The sequence below is a fragment of the Muscardinus avellanarius genome, assembly GCF_963383645.1.
Source record: "Muscardinus avellanarius genome assembly, chromosome: 15".
Taxonomy (NCBI): domain Eukaryota; kingdom Metazoa; phylum Chordata; class Mammalia; order Rodentia; family Gliridae; genus Muscardinus; species Muscardinus avellanarius.
Genome location: NC_137801.1, coordinates 809,116 through 832,341, shown reverse-complemented (window position 1 = coordinate 832,341; position 23,226 = coordinate 809,116). Strand labels below are relative to the sequence as shown.

At 54.7% G+C, this 23,226-nt stretch overlaps 1 protein-coding gene across 1 annotated transcript in view; it reads left to right on the top strand.

The window, feature by feature from the left end:
* Positions 1-16,877, top strand: part of PXDN (peroxidasin) — a gene marked incomplete at both ends in the record, with an annotated part of 83,937 nt that extends 67,060 nt beyond the window's left edge. The window contains 7 exons of the mRNA XM_080712069.1: positions 2,344-3,847; positions 7,086-7,220; positions 8,397-8,605; positions 14,120-14,240; positions 14,455-14,587; positions 15,902-16,015; positions 16,758-16,877. Of these exons, the coding sequence (XP_080568195.1) occupies positions 2,344-3,847; positions 7,086-7,220; positions 8,397-8,605; positions 14,120-14,240; positions 14,455-14,587; positions 15,902-16,015; positions 16,758-16,877 (2,336 nt within the window). The remainder of the gene's footprint in view (positions 1-2,343; positions 3,848-7,085; positions 7,221-8,396; positions 8,606-14,119; positions 14,241-14,454; positions 14,588-15,901; positions 16,016-16,757) is intronic.
* Between the last annotated feature and the right edge of the window lie 6,349 nt (positions 16,878-23,226).

Sequence of the window (23,226 nt, the reverse complement as noted above, 5' to 3'; positions counted from 1 at the left end):
GGCGGCGCCTCCGGCGTGGGCTCTCCACCTCCTCAGCCAGCCGCGCCGGCCTGAGCGCAGACTTCATGCCGGGCCTTCTCCAGGTCCGGGACGTGGTAAAGCACAGAGGAAATGGGAGCTCACCTCCCGGGTCTAACAGTCCAGAGGCGCAGGCGCTGTGCCAGGGGCCAGCCCGGGGTGGCAGAAGAGAAGTGGGTGAGGCCCTGGCTGGGCTGGGCACCTGCCTTCCGCACAGCGAGACGACGGGGCTCCAGTGGCCCACGGCTGGCTGGCAGGAGCCGGGGGGGCCCGAGGTCTTCAGCCAGGAAGCCAGCTGTCTGAGTGGGTGGATGGCGGGCAGAGGTGGCCAGCCTGGGAAGCTGGATGGAGGGCTTCGCCGCTGCCTGCTAGGGCCCTGGGATGTGTCCGCCCCTGAAACTACGTCCAACACCATGGCAAAAGTGAGGGCACTCACCCCGGGAGAGCCTGAGGCCTGAGCGGATCCCAGAGGACATCTGGCAAGAAGTATTTCTCTTCCTGGCTCCTCGCTTCCTTGGCCATTCTGATGTTCTAGACGGGGTTTCTGAGGCTCCCCAGGGTGGCTGTGAGACCCTCATGTCTTCGTATCTCCGCTGGGGGCGGAGTGCACGGCCAGCCCGGGAGGAGAGGACCAGGAACCGCAGGCGGGCTAGGGCTGGTGCCCCATGGCATCGGTGTGCTGGTGAGCTTCTGGTGGCTGCTCCCCAGCCCGGGAAATCCTCACCTCCTGTTCCTTTCTGGGAGCCTGTTTTGGGTATGTTTTTTTCCCCAGAAAGGCAGCTGTCTGTCGTTTTCTTTGATGGTGTGCGGGCGGGGTATTGAGAGCCAGGTACAGCTGAAACACTTCAGGACGATGCCGTGACGCTCATCTCCCAGCAGCCTGTGTGCATGTCTTCCCAGTGCCATACACTTGCGTGTGATAATGAGCATGTGTGCCCGTGTGTGGAGGAACATTTGTGTGTGACTTTGCGTGTGTACGTTCACATGTCAATGTGAATGAACACACTGTTCACGCATGATTGTAGGAATATTTGTGTGAGTTTACACGTGTAAGTTCACACGTGTGAATGTGGGAGGGGTGTGAGCACTCTGCATGCCTGGCTCTAGGGGCACTTGTGTGTGTGAGTGTGCATGTATGAGTTCACGCATGGGTCTTGTGTCTGAACACACAGTGTGAGAGCATATCTGTGCATGTGGACGTGTGTGCGGCATTGGGGCCGGTCCCAGGGCACAGTCTGGAGGAGGGGCATTGAGGAGGGCGAAGGCCCTGGATGTGAACAGGGAGAGTTGAGCTCTGAGCATCTGGGGAGTAGGTGTAGAGCCGTAGTTGTGAAGAGCAGCTTTGTCTGCTGGAGCCCTGTCCCCGACTAGCAGGGCTGGAGGTTCTGAGTGGAACCTAGCAGGGCCCGTTTTTAGACCCAATGGAGGGCTGATGTTTTGGGGCTTTTCCTGGCAGGAGGCTCCTTTAGAATCAAGGGCAAGGAGCATGAGATCTGGCCCAGGACTGAGCCAGAGGAAGGCATCAGGGGCCCAGGTCCTAGGAGCATCCAGAAGGTATGGACATCGTGAATGGAGATAGCAGTTGATTGGACTCGGGTACAGCAGGAGGTCTCAGAGTTGATTGGTGTGTCCAGTGACGGGCTTCGGGGGAAGTGGCCCTGCTCCGTGGTGTGGGGAGGCTGAGGGCTCAGTGTGATTGTGGTAAAATAACTGCCTGGTCTGTGGGACTGTGTAAAATGTGGCTGGAAACAGGAATACTCACGGGCCTTGGCCGCTGCAGGGATTGGGCTCCGTGGAGGGTCACCATGCAGAGCTGGTGGTGGAGGTGGTGGGGTGGGTGGTTGTGCACAGGGAGAGCCCAGAAACAGCAGGTGTGTGGGTAGGTAGAGTTCTGCCACACAGGTTAGTTCTAGGGGCTCATTCAGCTGGCAGCAGCATGGTGCCAGCTAACCTGGTCAGCATGGGCTCCATTCAGTGCCTCATGCCCAGGGACAAACCCTGTGCCTCTGTGTCCAGGGAGCAAGCTCAGAGCATCACCATGCCCTGGGACTAAGCCCTGTGCCTCCTCTTGTGTTCAGGGAGCGAGCTCAGAGCATCACCATGCCCTGGGACTAAGCCCTGTGCCTCCTCTTGTGTTCAGGGAGCGAGCTCAGAGCATCACTGTGCCCAGGGAGTAAGCCCTGTCCTCCTCTGTGGCCAGGGAGCAAGCTCAGCCCCTCGCCATTCCCGGGGACTGAGCCCTGTCCTCCTCCGGGCCCCAGGGAGTGAGCCCAGCACCTCGCTGTGCCCCGGGCCTGAGCCCCTGCCCCACTCCTCGTGCCGCAGGTTACCACTACAACGACCTGGTGTCCCCGCAGTACCTGAGCCTCATTGCCAACCTGTCGGGCTGCACCGCCCACCGGCGCGTGAACAACTGCTCCGACATGTGCTTCCACCAGAAGTACCGGACGCACGACGGCACCTGCAACAACCTGCAGCACCCCATGTGGGGCGCCTCGCTCACCGCCTTTGAGCGCCTGCTGACCTCCGTGTACGAGAACGGCTTCAACACGCCGCGGGGCGGCAGCCCCCAGCGCCTGTACAACGGGCACGCGCTGCCCATGCCGCGCCTGGTGTCTACCACGCTCATCGGCACGGAGGCTATCACGCCCGACGAGCAGTTCACGCACATGCTGATGCAGTGGGGCCAGTTCCTGGACCACGACCTGGACTCCACGGTGGTGGCCCTGAGCCAGGCACGCTTCTCCGACGGGCAGCACTGCAGCTCCGTGTGCGGCAACGACCCGCCCTGCTTCTCCCTCATGATCCCCCCCAACGACCCCCGCGTGCGGAGCGGGGCCCGCTGCATGTTCTTTGTGCGCTCCAGCCCCGTGTGCGGCAGCGGCATGACGTCCCTGCTCATGAACTCCGTGTACCCGCGGGAGCAGATCAACCAGCTCACCTCCTACGTCGACGCCTCCAATGTGTACGGCAGCACGGACCACGAGGCCCGCAGCATCCGCGACCTGGCCAGCCAGCGCGGCCTCCTGCGGCAGGGCATCGTGCAGAGGTCCGGGAAGCCCCTGTTGCCCTTCGCCACGGGGCCACCCACTGAGTGCATGCGGGATGAAAACGAGAGCCCCATCCCCTGCTTCCTGGCTGGGGACCACCGCGCCAATGAGCAGCTGGGCCTGACCAGCATGCACACGCTGTGGTTCCGGGAGCACAACCGGGTGGCGGCGGAGCTGCTCGCGCTGAACCCGCACTGGGACGGGGACACCATCTACCACGAGGCGCGCAAGGTTGTGGGGGCCGAGATCCAGCACATCACCTACCAGCACTGGCTGCCCAAGATCCTGGGCGAGGTGGGCATGAAGATGCTGGGGGCGTACCGCGGCTACGACCCCAGCGTCAACGCCGGCATCGTCAACGCCTTCGCCACCGCCGCCTTCAGGTTTGGCCACACCCTCATCAACCCGGTGCTGCAGCGGCTGGATGAGAACTTCCAGCCCATCCCGCAGGGCCACATCCCCCTCCACAAAGCCTTCTTCTCGCCCTTCCGCATCGTCAACGAGGGGGGCATTGACCCGCTCCTCCGGGGGCTGTTCGGAGTGGCAGGGAAGATGCGCGTGCCCTCCCAGCTGCTGAACACGGAGCTCACCGAGCGCCTGTTCTCCATGGCCCACACGGTGGCCCTGGACCTGGCCGCCATCAATATCCAGCGAGGCCGGGACCACGGCATCCCGCCCTACCACGATTACAGGGTCTACTGCAACCTGTCGGCCGCACACACCTTTGAGGACCTGAAGAACGAGATCAAGAACCCCGAGATCCGCGAGAAGCTGCGGAGGTGAGTTGGGGGGCCCAGGCTGTGATGGCCACGTGTGGGCTGCAGGGAGACCCGTGTGTGGCGGTGAGTTGGGGACCCAGGCTGTGATGGCCGCGTGTGGGCTGCAGGGAGACCTGTGTGTGGCGGTGAGTTGGGGGCCCAGGCTGTGATGGCCACGTGTGGGCTGCAGGGAGACCCGTGTGTGGCGGTGAGTTGGGGACCCAGGCTGTGATGGCCGCGTGTGGGCTGCAGGGAGACCTGTGTGTGGCGGTGCCCGTCACCCCGAGGCCCGCGCTTGCTGTGGTTGTGAAGAAAAAGGGGAACTCTGGCGGCTGGAGGCGGAGTGACCTCTGCCAACCTCATGCTGCTCACAGGATGGGCTTGCTGGACCAGGAGGCCGTTGTGGTCAGCACTGAGAGACAGGGAGGAGGAGAGGGAGCGAGAGCAGGGAAAGGGGACCGTTTGTGATCCCAGGGCCGCACCCCAGGGACCCACCACCGGCCACACCCAGATAAAGTCATTACGATGGGCTTGTCCACTGCTGGGATTACAGTCCTCATGACTCAACTCTATCAACTCCGAATGCTAATAAGTGAGCCCTTTAGGGGACATTTCATGTCTAACTAACACAGACAGGTTTTGATTGAGAGAGAAGTTGTGCACATCTGGCCGGGGCGAGACTATATGGAAAGGATCCCTTTGCCCTAGAATATTCCAGAACTGCAGCTATGGCTGTTTGGGTCTGGGGGAGGACGTTCTCATCCCAGGCACAGAGGACTTGGAGCTGGCTCTGCAGACCAGCCTGAGATGGGCCAGCCTCCAGGGAGGGCCTGCAGCCCCAACCTGCCAGGAGTCTGCCAGTGCAGGGAGGGGTTGTTGCTGGGGAGGGGGCTGCGGCATGGGTTTCACAGGGAAAGCTGGGCGCTCTGTGCATTAGGATCGGGGTCCCGACCCGCAGCCAGGCTCCTTGCTGGCCCTGCAGCTGTGGAGGACCACTTAGGCTTTGAGTTCTCCGACGCATAGGCATCAAACGCTCTCTCCTTTCCTTTACTTTTTTTTTTTTTTTTGTCTACCTCTTCTGGATCTTCTTTGCTTATTAACTTATAGTTCGTCTTATTTTTAACCTGTAATTTAAAGATGTGCACTCAGTCTTAAAGCAGATAAAAGCACTTTGGCATTTTCTCATATGGGCCCTTCCCGGTCCTTGGGTTCATGATTAAGCCCTGGTCGGTTGCCTGTGGGATCTGCTAAGTCCCTTGAAAGAATATTTTTTAAGGAGAATGAACTTTGCCCCGGGCCCTCCCCTCGCTCTTTTTGCTTCACACTGACGTAGGACCTGAGCGGTGGTCTGCGCCTGCTGAGGAATGATGCTTACTCATAATTTATGGCAGGTTTGGAATACGCAAGCGGTGTGTCCTGCTAGGTTTCCTGTGTCCCAGCAATCATTTGAAAATAACGGTATTGAGTTACTTCTCCATGGGAACAATGCAGCTTTTTGTCACATTTCGGCTAAATGAGGATTTATGGGAGCCATCTGTGCTTTGTATGGGCCTAAATATCCCCCTTTGTTCTGGTCCAGACGGCCACAGACTACTTTCCCAGTCATCCCTCTTCTCTGCCAGACTATTATTTCTGCCGCTCCAAGGAGCCATGGGTTCCATCCGCTGCTGGCAGATGGCACCCTGGGCAGGCCACCCGCGAGGGACCCCTGGTGGGGGCGCCCTCTCGTCAACTGCGCTGGCACCCAGGGGAGCTGCGTGTCAGCACAGCCTGTGGAGGTACAGGGACGGTGCTCCGGGCATTCCCTCTGCCCTGAGCCCCCAGATCTTTCCAGCCCCAAAGGCCATCCTGAGGCCATCCCAGGAAGGTGGAGGGGGCAGGAGGAGGGCAGGCCAGGCGGGAGGGTGCTCCAAGGAACCCACCACACGCCCTGCCTGGAGTAGCGCAGGGGACCTCCACATCCCTCTGACCGGCAACTTCCCAGTGATGTGTTACAGCTCAGAGTTTAAGGTGCGTGTCACCAAACTTAGAACCAAACGAGCACCATTTGTCCTTCTTCAAAACGCCGGACGCTGGCCTAAGGAGCGTCCTGTTCGTTCCACTTGCAAGTTGAGCGGCAGTGAGGCTGAGCCCTCCTGCGTCCTGCTCACCCAGTGGCGACGTCCTCTCCCAACAACAGCGCCTTGCCTGCGTCTTGAGGATGAGCTCTGGGGAAAGGTAGAGGGGGCCACACCATGGCAGACCTCGGGCTACGCCTGGACCAAGTCGAGGTCCTTGGAAGTTCTAAGCATGGTCTACAGATGACCTGTAGAAATCGTCTGTTCCTTGTGTGTGAGCACACGTTTCCCAAAAAATGGAAGAATTTGGTGAATGCATTTGTTCTTAAACATTTAAGTCTTATCTTAGTCTTTTGCCCTATCTCAGTTTAGCAGATTTTTTTCACTATGACAAACATGTTTTCATTTTATGATAGAATCCAGTTTTTTGTTCTTTAAAAAAAAGTTTCTAGCCGGGCGTGGTGGCGCACGCTTGTAATCCTCGCGCTTGGGAGGCAGAGACAGGAGGATCATGCAGGTTCGAAGGCATCCGCGTGCCCTGCCTTAGGAGACCCTGTTTCCAAATAAAAATGTAAAAAATAGGTCTGGGAGTGTCCAGGAACCCCAGTACCACCAAAAAAAAAAAAGTTTCTATAGCTATATGTACTTATTATTAAAACATTTATGGAGAAAGGAGCGGAAGGAGGATGCACACTGTGTGTCATGTATGGCTGTCCCTGGAGAGAGGGAAAGGTGTGTTTTAATTTCCTTCTTTAAGCTTTCTTGGCTTCTATAATATTTTATAAATAAATGTGAGCCAGATGTGATAGCACACGCTTGTAATCCCAGTACTAGGGAGGCTGAGACAGGAGGGTTGCAGGTTCACAGCCAGCTTCAGCTACTTAGTGAGGCCCTCCACAATTTGGTGAGACCTTGTTTCAAAATAAAGAATAAAAGATAAGACTGTGGGTGTAGCTTGGAAGTAGAATGCCCCTGGGTTCAATCCCCAGTACCATAAAAAAGTAAATATGTATGCATAGTTGTAAGAAAAATTCCTTGCAGTGTAATGGATAAGTTTTTTTTTTTTTTAAGTGAATTTTCTTTGCTAGGTAAAAACCTGAGTTATGTAAAAATAATGCCAGGGGAGACTGGGGACCTTGGTAGTTGCTGGTTTTACTGGCCACAGCTCCTTGGGTGGACATGGCTGCCCCTGCTTGTTGTAGGCTGTACGGCTCCACGCTGAACATCGACCTGTTCCCGGCCCTCATGGTGGAAGACCTGGTCCCCGGCAGCCGCCTGGGGCCGACCCTCATGTGCCTGCTCAGCACGCAGTTCAGGCGCCTGCGGGACGGAGACAGGTAAGCGCAGAGCGCCGCAGAGCTCCACCCCCAGGAAGGCTTGGGGACCCTGAGAAGGAAGAGGCCTTGCCCTGGGTACTGACAAGGATCGAGTGCCTGCCTGGGGCTCGCCTGCGCCAAGCAGAGGGGGCCGGCACACTGCCGCTAGGGCTTCGGTGCCAGGACGCCATTTCTGCTTCTAAAAGCCACTCACTTAAACCATCCCAGGACTTGCCACGACCAGAACTTCTGACCCAGCCTACTGCATTTTTAACATAACGATATTCATTTAATGTATGGGGAAAGAGGCGACTACTTACAACTGTGTGATTCAGCAGACTCAGCAGACAGCTCTCTACTACTCACTTACTTCTTTCTCTCTTTTTCTTTCTCTCTCTCTCTTTTTCTTTCTCTCTCTCTTTTTCTTTCTCTCCCTTCCCTCCCTCCTTTCTTTCTTTCTTTTCTTCTTTCTTTCCACAATCCTCCAGTCTCAGCCTCCCGAATGCTGAGATTACAAGCATGCACCACCACGCCTGGCTTACTTCTGTCTAAAAAGTGGCCTGTGCCGGGCATAGTGGTGCAGGCCTAGAATCCATGTACTGAGACAGGGAGATTGGATCACAGGTTTTCTGCCAGCTCCACCAATTTAGTGAGACCCTGTTTCAAAACAAAAGCAGTCTGGGCTTGGTGGTGTACACTTATAATCCCAGCACTTGGAAGGCTGAGACAGGAGGATCACAGGTTTGAGGACAGCCTCAGCAAAGAGTGAGGTTCTCATCAACCTAGTGACACCTTGTTTCCAAATAAAAATAAAATAGTGCTCAAAGGTAGCATGCCCCTGAGTTCAATCCCCAGTACACACATGCACACATACACACACACACACACACACACACACACACACACACACATAAATATTTAAAGGTGTGAGAGTATAGATCAGAGGTAGAATGCCCCTGAGTTCGGTCCCAATACCATTAAAAAGCTAATGTCCAGTCCTGTCTCTGACATTTCATATTTCCCCACTCCTCTCCTCTTCTCCTCTGGGGCTAGAAGTAGTAGCAGTGTCTGACTTGCTCTTTAATTGCCGCTAATCGAGACCGGTGATTCTGAGCCATCGAAACTCTTTCTCACCAGAGCCCGGTGATGTGTGGGTGTCTTCTGCCCCTGACCTTGCTCTTGTTTTGGGGAACGCAGGTTGTGGTATGAGAACCCGGGGGTGTTCTCTCCCGCCCAGCTGACGCAGATCAAGCAGACATCCCTGGCCAGGATCCTGTGCGACAACGCGGACAACATCACCCGCGTGCAGGCGGACGTGTTCAGGGTGGCCGAGTTCCCGCACGGCTACGGCAGCTGCGAGGACATCCCCAGGGTGGACCTCCGCGTGTGGCAGGACTGTTGTGAAGGTGCGTGGCCAGGCTCACCGAGCCCACTGTGTGGCTGTGCAGCCCCGCAGGGCTGGCCTGGGGCAGCCTCTGGGCAGGTCCGGAGAGCACTCAGGCCCGCCCGGGGCTAGGAGTCGGATCCTCCGCCCGCCTCTCCATGCGGACCTGAGGTGGTGAGGCAGCCGCAGGCAGGACACATGGGTTAATGGCAAACTTTTTAAAAATAGGAGCACACTCTAAAATAGCAACAAAAAGTGCAGGGTGGTAAATACTGCACAGAGGCATTAATGTCTTCGGGTCTGGGTGCTGCAGAGGGTACATTCTGTGCTCCTATAGACTGGCATCACGGTCATGCCTGTGTTTCGGTCAGGGCATTTCTTTCTTTCTCTTTTTAAATTGCTGTAACCACCTGATAAGCACACATGGATGAGAAGAGGTTTATCTGGGCTCACTGTTTCAGAGGTTGGTCCATCACCGACAGCCTCCATGGCAGCAACAAACACCAGTTTATGGGCTCGCTCTTCAAGGGGCCAGTCTGGATCTAAAATAACGGGCCTCAGGGTGGCAGGAAGCAGACACAGAGGAAGGGACAGGACGGTTTTGAGGCCACACCTGCAGGCATCACCTCCGGCCGCCCCAGCTCTCCCCCTGGCTGTGTGGCCAGCACAGGAGCTTCTCGGGGAGATGGTTTATACCCAAACTGCAGCAGTTTATGTACTGAGCGTGGCTGCAAACGGAGGCCTCCACCACATCACAGGGGTTTTGACGTCACTGGGTGGCAGGATTTTCACCTCCAGTATAATCCGGCCCTGCCCAGGGAGTCCGCGCAGCAGGCAGGCCCTCAGTGGGTAGGAAGAGTGATAGCATTCAGAAAGGGTAGCTATCTCCTCTTCCATCTCCTGCTTTCTGAAGTGATAGTCCAAGATGTAATTTAAGTTAGTAAGTGTTGAAATCTGGTTTGGTTTTGTTTGTGGCACTGGGGACTGGAACCCACGGGCATTCTACCTCCGAGTACCCCAGCCCCATTTTCTTTTTCTTTTTTTTTTTTTTTGCCTTTTTAAAATTTTTTTATAAGTGGAACATACTGAGAGTGGTGTACATTTACATTGTGCTTCATGTCCTTCCCCCTCCACTTCCCTCCCCCCACCCAATAGAGAGTGTCCAGGTTAATCATGTTGCATTTATGCTATTACACATATTCGTATGTAGCTCCTCCATTGAACAACCTCAGCTTTCTTCCTCTCCTCTCCTTCCATTCTAGCTTTGCTGAGATTTCCCCTCCAGCATCTGGAGTCCCTCTGGTATTACCACTGCTCCCTAGCTTGGGCATATTAGAGAAAACATACGTCCCTTCTCTTTCTGTGCTTGACTAATCTCACTTAACATAATGCTCTCTAGTTCCTTCCATCTTCTTGCAAATGCTATTATTTTATTCTTCTTTATGGCTGAATAGAATTCCATTGTGTGTATTTCCCATAATTTTGCAATCCACTCATCTGTTGATGGAGATCTAGGTTGGTTCCATATTTTGGCTATTACGAACTGTGCTGCTATGAACATGGGCATGCATATGTTAACATGGTTCTCTGATTTCAACCCCTTTGGAAAGACACCCAGGAGTGGTGAAGCCAGATCAATTGGTGGATCTATTCCCAGTTTTCTAAGGAAACTCCACACTGATCTCCATAGTGGCTGAACTACTCTGCACTCCCACCAACAGTGTAAAAGAGTTCCTCTTTCCCCACATCCTCGCCAGCAATTGTTGTTGTTTGATTTCTTCATGTTTGCCACTCTGACTGGGGTTAGATGGAATCTCAGTGTAGTTTTGATTTGCATCTCCCTGATGACCAGTGATGAAGAACATCTTTTCATGTATCTATTGGCCCTTTGTATCTCTTCTTTTGTGAAGTGTCTATTCATTTTAGTTGCCTATTTCTTGATTGGGTTGTTTGTTTTGCTAGTGTAGAGTCTTTTGAGCTCTTTTTATATTCTGGATATTAGCCCCCTATCAGAGTGGTCCCAGCCCCATTTTCTAATTTTTTATTTTGAAACAGGATCTCACTACGTTGCAGAGAGCCTCGCTAAATTGCTGAGGCTGGCTACAAACCTGTGACCCTCACGTCTCAGCCTCCCAAATACTGGGATTACAAGCGTGCACCACCACACTAGGCTTAGAGCAGGTTTTACCAGCATCTTCTAAGAGTGTGTGCATTTTTGTGGTGTGTCTGTGTGTGTGACCTGGTTTTACATCTGCTGTTCCGCCTGTTGTGTGAGTGTGTGTGTGTGTGTGTGTGTGTGTGTGTGAGAGAGAGAGAGAGAGAGAGAGAGAGAGAGAGAGAATGAGAATTGGCATGAGATGAGCTTGTGCGAGCCACACACCCCACTTTCCAGATCTCTTTTGCTCTGGTGTCCCAGCTGTTGGGAAGCTGTATCTGCTTTTGCTTGTTTTGTTTTTATTTTTTATTTTTTGTACATGCTCCCTGGCCCACCCTATTTTAAATGCTTTTCCACAGACGGCAGAGAATTTCATTCTGTGCTTACAGAAAATTGGCCTATTGAAAATCGTGGGAAAAGCCAATTCTCCTTATTCTCAGCTACAGAGTTCCATTTTCTGATAACTTTACCAGGCTCCCTTTGGCCGCCTGAGTAGGAGTGGAGCCAGATTCTCCAACCTCTGCTCTGCTCAGGGGGACTCAGCGGCCACAGTGCTCGGCAGAGCCAACTCTGGAGCGGGGCTTCAGGCTCCGCCATCCCAGGAGAGCCCCTTCCTCACCATCCCTGGGGTGCTCCCGTCCCGCTGTCGGCAGCTGCAGAGGCTCGGTGCCTGAAGCAGCCATCCACGCAGTTATTTTGGGTCCTTTTCCTCTTAAAATAGCGGGTCTGGCCCAAGGCTGACAATGCTTGGAGAATGCTTTACAAGTTTATCTGCTTTTATTTTAGCTAAAAACTTATATCTAAAATGTAGCAGAAAAAAAATGACATTGGACAGGCCAAAATGTCGGTGGCTAGTCACTGTAACTCAGCTTTAAAAGACTGCCCATGGGGCATGCTTTCTGGAGTTGTGCCCGCTCTGGAGCCTGACTCTGCGTACCTCAGAATCCTAGGGCCGCTCCTGGGTAGGTGGGTGCTTCTCCACCAGAGGTACGAATTGCGGCTTGTTCCCGGGAATTGATGGTGCTTTAGAGACCTCATACGGACATGTGCAAATACTCAGGAACACAAGTTACCACACACATGTGCACACACATACACCTGCATACCAACATGCCTGCACGCGGAGGCACGGGTGCATGGATACCCGCACACCACACACACAGAATCTTGAAATCGTTGTAGTAATTGTTGGACTTCCACAAAGAACTTCTGTACTCCAGCTGGGCTCCTCAATTGTTAGGATTTTGCTGTTTGTTACCACTCTGTCTTCTGCATGTGTGTGTATCTATGTGTGTGTGCGTGTTCGTGTGTATGTATAAATAAATTAAACGCATGTTTTCATAATCAGCTAGGAAGTCACAGCTGCCCTGCCACTGCTCCTAAAGAACCTAAGTATGTGTGGTCAAAATTGTTATCTTGGAGCCGGGCCTGGTGGTGCAGGCTTGTAATCCCTGTACTTGGGATACTGAAGCAGGAGGATTGCAGGTTTGTGGCCAGCCGTGGCTACTTAGGCCCTCTGCAACTTTGAGCCTGTTTCAAAATCAAGAATTAAAAAAAAAAAATGGCTAGAGGTGTAGCTCAGTGGTAGAATGCCCTGGCTTCAATCCTTCACACACACACACACACACACACACACACACACACACACACACACACTCTGTTGTTATTCTGACTGGATGCTGTGGCGTACACCTGCAATCTCAGTACTTGGTGCACACAGTGATCCCAGGATGGGAAGCTGGAACAGGAGGATTGCAGGTTTGCAGTCGGCCTCAGCAGCTTAGGCCCTCCCCACCTTAATGAGACCATGTTTCAAAATATAAAAATAGGCCTGGAGGTATAGCCCAGAAATAGATTTTTCCTGATTGATAGTTCAATCCCCGGTACCCCCACCCCCCACACACACAGGTTATGTCAGTGTTTGACCAAAGAGAAGGGGGGCTATGAAAGGCCACGCATGTTAGAAGATGCCCCCTTCCTTCCGTCCAGCGAGCTGTCTCCTCCGGCAAGCTGTGGAGGAGGCGCCGCAGGCCTGGCACCTCCTCCACAGGACCAACACTTGGGTTGGGGTGAGGTTTGGACACTGACCTCTTGCTCGCACACAACTTGCAAGTGCCTTGCGTGGGGACTCACCTGGCTCTTCCGTGTCCACAACAAGCATTCTGTGGGGCCACACGGAGCCAGGCAGCGGCCGCTGGCACCTGTTAGACGAGGCAGGGTGAGTTGGTGGTATGAGCCGGGCCTGAGCTGTGTGGCCAGCCTCACCCCACACCTGAGGACGCGCGGGCTGGCTGGCTGGGGACGTCCACCTGGGCGTCGACCCATGCTGGCTGTGACTGCAGGGACCACCTGCTTGATCGTGCTGTGCTGTGCCCCATTTCAGAACATTTGGGCCTGGCGGGCCTGGGTGAGGGCAAGCCTTGGGCTGGGGGTCGCGGGAGGGGCCATGGTGTGAAGGGGTCTGGCCATGGTGGATGTCGCTTGAGTCCCGAGTGAGCTGTTAGAGAAACGCTTCTTGTTCAGAAATGATGGGCAGCCATGGTGCAGCGGGTGGGTCCAGCCCTCGGGCCTGACTCAGAAAGCTCGACAATTCACGGCTGAAATAATTACAGACCACCGAGGGCCATGGTTGTCGGTTGTGGTGTGTGGACAGAAGTGCGGCTTGGACTCGTCCTAAAGAGCCCTCGCCCTTCCTTCCCTTTCTGAGCCGCAGCCATGAATGTCTAGAGCAGAGCTTCCTGCCGCCTGGGCAAGAGAGCCGCCGGTGGCCTTGGGTCGTTCCTGGGGCGCTTTTTGAAAGGGCGGTATTTGGCCTTTGCCTTTGGGCACACTTGCTCCAGGTGGAGCCTGGTAGGGGCCGGGGCAGGTGCAGCTAGGGCCTCTCACTCCGCCTGGGACCCTGCACTGAGGGCTCCTCACTCCCTGAGGAAGGAGGCCTCTGCCGGGGCCGGGTTGGGCCCACTTCTTCCCCGGGGAGGCTAAAGGTGTTCCAGAAAACAGAGTGTCATCTGGTGCTATTGGGAGGACCCCAAATCTGAGGCTCTGCCGGGGAAACAGCACTTGGGTGTCTGGGTGTGAGCTGTAGGACCAGGGGTGGCACAGAGGCACTGAGGAGCCCTGGAGTGGGGTCGCGGCTCAGGGAAGCCGCTGCCGGCTGCTGGAGGGGCGTTGCTGGAGAGGACCGGGTCCCCAGGAGTGGGAGAGGTTGGATTCATGGCCCGCCGCTGGCCTGAGGTTACCATGGTCTTGGCCTGATTTCAGGTCTCATGGTTGTTTTCTGAGACACCATGAAGGCTGTTCGCATTTGACACAATGTACTTAAAGTCTCCTGAAAAGGAGAACGGGCTTCCTCCAACACACCCCCCTCTTCTTGCTCTGTAGACTGCAGGACCAGGGGACAGTTCAACGCGTTTTCCTATCATTTCCGTGGCAGACGGTCTCTGGAATTCAGCTACCAGGATGACAGGCCTGCCAGGAGAACGAGACCGCGGAGAGCGCTGGGGTAGGGTGTCTCTGTGGCGGGCTGGGGAAGCTGGCACAGCTCGCCATCTCCCCATGGGGCTTACTGCTGAGCCAGGCCGGACTCGGTGGGGATGCCCCAGGGTGCTGAGGGACAGGCTTGCTGGGCCGTGTGCTCTGAGCACCAGAGAAGGGCTCTCCAGACCGCTGGCTTGACCTGCAGGTGACATTTCACCTCTGTCTCCTTCCCTCTGCAGCATGGCTAAACACAGCAGGAGACCCAGCAACACCACCTCAGCCCACCTCAAGCATGCAGAGGGGCCAGGAACGAGCGACTTCAGAGAATTTGTCCTGGAGATGCAGAAGACCATCACGGAGCTCAGGAAGCAGGTGGGGCCGCCGAGCCGCTCCCTCTCCACAGCACCCTCTCCTCCAGCGCCCTGGCCAGTCACCCTGAGGACAGACACATCACCGTCCTTGGTGCCTCCCAGGGGCTGTGTTGAGCTATCACCTCGGGCTTCCCAGTGGATCAGGGGTGGGAGGTTGGTGTCCCTCGCTGGGGGCTGCCAGATGTGGCCCGTGCAGACGGTGTTGCAAGAGACCCGGCAGAGGGCCGAGGGGAAGAGGCTGCTTGAATCCTCGTGTGTTTCTCTGGGAGCACGGGTGAAGGGACTGTTCCCGGGAAGCAGAGGCAGGAGGCATCTCCAAGCTGGCCCGCATGCCCAGAGCTGCAGTGTGCTGAGGACAGGTGGTTTTGGTCCCTCTGGAATGTACTCTAGCCTGGTGGCCCGAGGTGCCCATGGGCTCAGCTCTGGGGCAGAAACGATAGCTTAGCTGGCCGGCAGTCCAGGAGAATCATCCTCAAATCCAGGGTGAGGCCCTGGTGACGCCGCGGGGCAACGTGGTGGTTGCCTCTCGGGTCTGTGTTCTCGTCTCGGGTGGAGGCAGCTGTTTGTGGTTGGGGGCATGTCTGAGAGAGAGCATCTGAGCTGAAATTCACACCAGGAGTTCGGTGGGTGCGTTCCATCCTGCCTGCTGTGATCTTGTGTTACAGCAGCAGACTTCTCTACTGCTGAACGCGGTTCCTGAGATTTTGTTCCAAGAATTAGTCTCAGGGGCAGACAACAGAAAACCCAAAATACAGGTGCACTGGGCAAGGCTCGGTCAGCTCTCCTTGCAGAGTCTGGGCTGTGGCCCCGACCACAGGGGACCCTGGCTGCTGCTGCTGTGCACGGGCGGCCCAAAGGCCTTCACTGCTCTCTGTGTCCCAGCAGGACATGGGAAGGCGCCAGGAAGGTGGCCCCTCAGAGGGTCTTCAGGGACACCTCGCCTCAGGGCATGCCCATGGCCATCACTGGGACACCGAGGCAGTGTGGTCCTGGGGTCCTCTACTCATGGCCATGCACCCTTTGCCAATATAGGTGCAGGGCGCCTTGCTGTGGGGTCGGTGGCGCACTCCTGGATCTTTTTTGTTTTTGCCCCACATCACATGCTCATGATCCCAGGTGTCAGCGAGTGTCATGACAGGTCGGGAGGTTTGGGATGCCCTCCTCTGTCCAGTCGGGCAGCCCCAAGATTCCATGGGGTTCTTCAGAACTGCACGTTTCAACCACTGTCAGTTTGAAGGCGTCTCATCAAGGGGAAGGGACGTCTTTGGCGTGAGGGGGCGCTGCTCTGGTGACCGTGCTCTGTGCTTCACTGCAGATAAACAGGCTGGAGTCTCGGCTCAGCAGCACGGACTGCGTGGATGCCAGCGGCGAGCCTCACGCCAGCAACACCAAGTGGAAGAAAGACGTCTGCACCGTCTGCGAGTGCAAAGTGAGTCTCCGTCTCCTCGTCCCCGGCCGGGCAGAGGGTGGCCCGCTCCATCCTGCCTCGCTTCCCTGGAAGCACGGCAGCTCAGCTCTCGATGGGCAGCTCAGGCCATGGGCTTCAGCTGCCCATAGGGGAATGGCAGGCTGGCTGTGGGCGGGCAAGCGGGCACCTGTGTGCACCAGCCCCACCTCCTGCCAATTCGGGGAGCACTCAGATCCTGGAACCGTGTGTGTAGGAACCTGAGTTCCTTGGTCCTTAAATGTCCCCTGCCCCTGCGTGGCTCTGTTGAGCTCAGGGCAGCGTGGATAGGAAGGACAGCGAAGAGGTGGCCCTTGGGGTGCCTTGGCTGCCAGGAGAGACAGGCTTTGTCCCTTTGCCAGGGACGTCTGCATAGCACCCAGTGTCCCTGGTTTGGAAAGCACAGTCCAGGAGAGGAGGCAGGTTCCTTCCCCCTGCTCTCTGGCCCCATCCTCCTTCCTGGCAGAATCAAGTGCTAGGTGGAAGGTGAGCCCAGCCCTTGGCCCGGGGCCAGCCCAGCGGGGCAGTAATGGGGTACAGGGCAGCGGGGTGTGGTGCTGGCCTCAATCATCCTCGTGTGCAGCCCAGTCTGCTGAGTGACCCTTGTCATGGTCACTGGACAGGGAGACCTGTGCCCACAACCAGGATGTTCACAGCAAGGCATGGGCTGGAGCGAGCTGCCCCGTGGGCCCAGAAGTAACGGGCCGCACACCTCTTCCTCCTCCAGGACGGGCAGGTCACCTGCTTTGTGGAAGCTTGCCAGCCTGCCGCCTGCCCAGAGCCCGTGAAAGTCCCAGGAGTGTGCTGTCCAGTCTGCTTGAAGCCAGCCACAGAGGAGACGCCCTAGGCTCTGGCGAAGCCCCTCGGAGCGAGTCTGTCCAGTCCCGGGGAGATCAGAAGGCAGACCGAGGGAGCACAGACCAAGGAAGCATCGAACTCCAGACATTTTGGGACCCTGGCTGCTGGTGCGCAAGCCGCGTAGGCCACCCAGGACCTGCCTTGGACAGAAGAGACAAGACAGACAGGAGGGGAGCAGACGCCAGCCCCCGCTTCATGTCAGACTTCTCAGGTTTTTATTTAATTCTTCTAAAAAGAAAAATTGGTGCTACTATTAAATTGCACGGTTAAATCTCTAGGCTCCTCAGTTGATTCTGCTCCGTGTACTACCACTTTGGTTTAAACCCGGCAGGATCCCAGCTGCCGCTCCACCTGGTTGGAGGCCAGGAGCTCACGAGCAGGTGCTGCCCGCAGGTGGGGCGCCCCGCAGAGCGTGGCCTTCTCACTGGCTGCTTCCAGAAGAAAGTCCGTGCTTGGCAAACGGAGCACAGTCTTTTACAGGGCATCTTGGGCACTGTCTCTTTGGGGCCGCCCAGGCCCTGCCGCCGTACTGCTTGCAGACCACTCTCTGGCCTCCCTCAGCATTAACCTAAAACGAAGCCGTTGTGTGTCTGTGACTGGTCCACTCCCACACGATTGTATCCTTAGGCACATTTTAGGAATGGGCTCGTTTCCACTTAACCTAGCATATGTACTGCCTCGCCATGGCTCGGATGTGAACTTTGTCCTCTTCTGTGTCTGGTGATGAGCACCCTTGGCAGAGCGGCCTTGTTAAGGTCTCACGGCCACCTCTGACCGAGAACACAGAACAAGTTCTCTCTCCAGATCTCAGGGGCGCCGGCAGGCGGAGCTCCAGTGGGGGGAGCACTCTTAACTTCATGTTATGTGAGTGCTTTAAAAGAGTCGAATCCCTTACCTCGTGTATTTTTAAGATGCATGATGTTTTATTAGAAATTGCCTGTTTTTTAGGTGTTAGATATGGCAGAAAAATTGTTTCCACTATGCAAAACTTTTTACGAGTTTAGTGAAAATCAACTATCATACCTCACTCTCTTTCATTGACCAAAACCTTCCAGTTGTTCTTGACAGAGTGGTCCACGCTCCGAGGAGCCGGCCCCTAGGCCAGCCTGCAGGTCTCTTTCAGCGTGCTTGCCCAAGTCCTGGTGTGTGAGCCGCTGCGAGCACACCAGATTCGGACACAGGGCACGGGACCCCTGCCCTGGGGGCAGAGGAGAAGGACCTCGCAGTCTCAGGTCTCTCTCAATTGGAGGGGGCAGAAGTCCAAAAGGGGTGCATCCCAGGGAGGTTGTCAGGGACCAGGAAAAGTGGGGTCCTCTGTGTCCACTCCCCTCGCTAAGTGATGCACAAAGCTAGCTGGGTGTTTCCTGGGGCGCAGTATTTTACAACGCTATGTCAAGTTTAGCCATCAGACCTTGGAATAAGTTTCTGTAAAGCAGGAAGCTTGTGAGTTTGTCAAGAATTCTGTGTCACAGCTGCCCGGGTATAAAGCGGCAGCAGCAGCAGCAGCAGCAGCAGCAGCAGCAGCAGCAGCAGCAGGGTCTTGCGTTTGGAGGTGCAGCGGCCTCATGCCTGCTTTAGAGGCGCATGTGGCAGGCGGTGTGCAGTGGGCGCAGCCTGTGGCTTGGCAAGTGTGAGGGTTTCCGTTCTCCAGCCGCAGGGGGGAAGCCAACTGTGATTTGTATCAAGTTCTGCAATTCAAACCAAGATGTCTGCCGAGTCGCCAGCTCAGTGTGACATCTTCATCGCCAGACGGCAGGAGGAGCCTGGATGAGCTTTTCTTAACAGCCACTGTAGGGGGATCGCTGTGATAGGAAATGAAGTGTACATATTTATTTACTTTTTTAACTGTTGCCAACAGCCAAATGCCTTTTTTAAAATGTTTATTGTATTCAGTACATTACCAAAGAAATGTTTGCACTATGATGTAATGATGCCTTTTGGTTCAAATAAAAGGGCCACCTCGTCCCGCTGAGAATGGCTTTCTTTTTTCACCTTGTAATGGTAAAGGAGGCTAACGTTTACTGACCAGGTGACATCAGAGAAAGACAGAGGAAGCAGGTCCAGCCAATAGCCCAGAGCTGCTCAGTCAGTAACTATTCTATATGAAATGTGGAAAAGAAAATACAAGGACACCCATTAGAGCAGACTCATTTCGGAGGCAGCAAAGACCCTTCACCTGGACTGTTGTTCTTCTAAACCTTGGGCAGGTGAGAGCTGAGCTCTTAGGAAAGCCTCCTGAAAGGTGGATGGGCAGACACACACACCAGAGAGGAAGTGGGCAGTGACTCCGTGCGCCAGAGCAGCGGGCCCCCCAACAGCAGGGAGCAAGGACCAGAGCGCTGGAGACCCAGCCCACTTCCCACGCACCTGGGCCGCTGTGGCTTCGCAGCCTGACAGGTGACCATTGGCAGCTTTCCACCCTCTGCTTTGATCTGGTGATAGAGAGGATGGTGCTCAGACAGAAACTGGAAGGGATTTGAGGATACCTTCACAGGGCCTGGGAAAAAGCTCACACTGCTTAAATAATTATCACAAGAAAAATAACTGCTGGAGAAGATTAAATTTTTCAATATTTCTTTATTAATATATTTATTTGAGGCACTGAGGATTAAACCCAGAAGCATTCTACCTCCGAGCTACACTCCCAGCCCTATTTTTTCTTTTTTTTTCTGTGTGGTGCTGGGGATTGAACCCAGGGGCATTCTACCTCCGAGCTAGACCCCTAGCCCGATTTTTTATTCTTTATTTGGAAAGAGGGTCTCAGTTGCAAAGGGCCTCACTAAGTAGCTGAGGCTGTCTGCAAACTACAATCCTCCTTTCTCAGCCTCCCAAATGCTGGGATTACAAGTGTGCACACCATGCCCAGCTGGCCAAATCATTTTAAAATCTGAAGTTGAGCTATTTCCTGAACAGACCCAGTTGTAGGAGGTGGTGGGCCTGAATTCCCTGCACCCTCAGTGGTGATCTATCCCAGCTGTGGTGATTTGTCAGTGACCAGCTTTGGTCTCCTAAAGCCATTGTGTGCAGTCACCGAGAGCTATGCTGAAGGGCTCCAGTCGCTCGCTCTTTCCCAGAGTCACAAATCTAGTGCTGAATTTTGCACGTGGCACGAGTAGATTGCCGTTCACTTGATCCCGAGTTTTTCAAGATCGTAGTGAACTACAGCGTTGGGGGAACACTCTTGGGTACGGAACAGCTCGACAGGGCAGGTCCGCCCAGGGTTACCAGAGCCACCGAGCACGGAGCAGGACCAGGTTCCGTGCAGAGAGGACCTGCCTGGCCAGCCTGCCCTGAGACTTGCATTACCGTCCTGCAGACCAGAACCACAGCTCCAGGCTGTCCTGCATGTTGAGTCCTTCAGGTGTCCAGTGAGATGCCTGCCTTTGTGCGTAAGACCTTCCCCGGGTGGATTTGCTTTCATGTGTGTTTACGGAGACAGAAATTCTCAAACCTCTGCCCAGGTATGGTGGCTCACACCTAGACTCCTAGTAATAGCTGGGTGTGTGTTGTGGCTCAGGCTTGTAATCCCAACATTCAGGAGGCCGAGACAGGAGGATTGAGGTTAGTGGACAGCCTCAGCTACTTAGTGAGGTCATTTGCAACTCAGTGAGACCCTGTTTCAAAATAAAGAATTTTAAAACAAGGGCTGGGGATGTAGCTTGGTGGTAGAATCCTAGTACTCGAGAAGCTGAGACAGCAGGATCACAGGTTCAAAGACAGCCTCAGCAAGTAGGGAGACTCTTATCAACCTAGTGAGACCCTGTTTCAAAATAAAAATAAAATAGGACTTGTTGTGTAGCTCAGAGGTAGAATGCCCCCAGGTTCGATCTCCAGTACCACTGAATGAAAAAAAAAATCTCAAACCCCAAACCCAGAAGTATTGATAAAGGGCTAGTGAGTTTGAATTTGGAAGGTGGCAGAAACTCAGTACTGACTGGTTTTATGTTTGTGAGACTCATTAAAAACAACCCAGTCTCTATTCTAGTGTCTGGTTTTCTTCAAACAATTGGGACTCCAGAGGAAGGAAGCCAACCTTGAAGAGCCCCACACCGACTCCAGTGTCTCCCTTGTTTGGCCCTAAAAGTTTCCCTAGCCTAATAAAGTGATCTTAAAGTGAACTTTTTTTCCATTGTGGTTCTGAATAGCAGCCAGCAGCCTCCCACGGCACTGCCGGGAACCATCTCTCAGGAACTGCCTGGTTATTAACCGGGAAGGGTCTACTTTGCCTTCCTTTATCCACTGCAATAACCGTTCAAATGCCAACCATCAACCTGTGCTGCTTTTCCACCAAACAGGTTTGGAGACTGCAAGAAACAGACATATTCTGATTTTTATAATTTTATCTTTCCTTCTTTGACATTGAGCACGGTGGTAAGTATCACAGGAAGCTGTATTTCAACTTGTTCACTAAAACCAGACTCTCTGAGTGGTTGTTAACCCACAGTCCAGCCCTCGACTGAAATGACCCCGTGATATCATCGCTCTGTGCTTTCTAAACTGCTGACGTCCTCCCCCACATGCAGATGGGTTTTCCTGCTGATGTTTTGTCCTCACTAAGCAAACAAGGCAGGATGCGCACGCCAAGCCCCGCGGAGCGCCCGCCTGCAGCTGCTCGGGAGGAACTTCCTGGAAGATACTCATCTGCATGTTCCTTAAAATCGTGGCACCAGAAATTATGTCAGAGGGACCTCTGGTCATTTCTCATAACTGTGACTCAGTACAGAGGAAGAAGGGGAGGGACCATGCTGTTTGGGGCTGGTGGTCACAGGGAGTGCTGTGGAGAACCTGGGCACTAGATTTCTACGTGGCCCCGGCTCCAGCTATCAGAGGCTCTTGTCTCCTCGTCTGGCCTGGCTCTGAGCTCCCAAAAGTCAAGAAGGCCAGAACAAGTCCACTTCTCTGACACTGAAAACAGACCTCTCTTCATGTCCCTCTCAGAGAAACTGAACATCTACATTTAGTTAGTTAAAAGTGATTGTACACTCTGCCCAAAAGCTTGCCAGCTTAGCTCCTCTCAGTGAATGGTGCCCAGGTGCCAGGCCAGAGCGCGTGGCCTTGGGATCTGGCTGCTTGGGACGCGGTTTCTTATCTGTGCTAAGCCACAGTCCCGGGGTGTTGGCTGCAGACGTTGCAGCCTTTGCCACGTAAAGACGGTCACGCTGCCTGCCCTGCGGGCGTGCTGGGCAGGTACCACAGGGGTTCAGAGTGCCACACAGACCCGGAGCCAGCTCTGCTCCTGCTCAGCTCCCAGACTTGCTCCTGCTGAGGTCTGGCCCGGCGGCCCCCAGCCCCACCTCCTCTACAGCTGGCATTTCACTGTGCAGTCTTCTTGCAGACAGAGGAGATGCTGGAACTCCGCTTCTTCCTACGTGTTGCCAAGGCAGTGAAGTTCTGGTGAGAAACTCCCCCGTCCACACAGAACATCTGGGAATTAGAGGTCAAAGACTTGATGGGCCAAGTCTCACATGGGCCAAGCATGTGTTAGGGAGGCTGTGCGCCTGGACCAGAGGCGCCACCCACAGCCCTGCTCTTCCAGCCACTCTCCCGTTTCTTCCCGTCTGAACGAGTCCCAGGCCTTCCAAACACCCTTCCTGCCCGTGTCTGTGGTCAGACCGCCTCCCGCCTCCTGCTCCTTCTCGTTTGGAATCTCTCCTCGGCCTTGTCATTTGAAATATTTCTGAGCCCGGCGTGGTGGTTTACGCCTGTAGTCCCAGTACTTGGAAGGTTGAGATTGGAGGTTCAAGGACAGCCTCAGCAACATAGTGAGACTCAACATCCTAGAAAATCTGTTTGGAAAAAAAACAACAATGAAATAGAAAATAGGGCTGGGGTGTAGCTTGAAGATAGGGTGGCCCCGAGTTCAACCCCCCAGTACCACAGAAAGAGAAAAGAGCTATCCCTGTCTCTGCCCCACCCCTCACCCTCAGGTGTGAGTGCCCGATCTCTGGGGCCGCGTCCAGCGGGAGCTCCATGCTGTGCTTTCTTACCATGAGTCACTGTTACCAACCGAGCCGAGCCGGGTGCAGCCCTTATCTCAAGCAGATGATAACCTCACTAAAGGCAAGCACACACCCGTCCTCCTTTTCACCTCTGGAGTCCAGCTTATTAAAGAGTCATCACTAATCCTGCTCCCAGCTCATTTGGCGATGGCCCGTTACTTTTCCAAACTGAAAGCCTTTGCTTGTAGGCTGATCATAATAGTCTCTTGCTGTTTTGCAAACAGCACATCTGCAGATAGGAGATGTAGGCAAGCACTGTTCCTGTTCATAGCTGTTGGAGCTCAGACAGATTGTGCAATCAGTGGAGCTGCAGCTTCCTCACCTAGAAGAATGTCTACC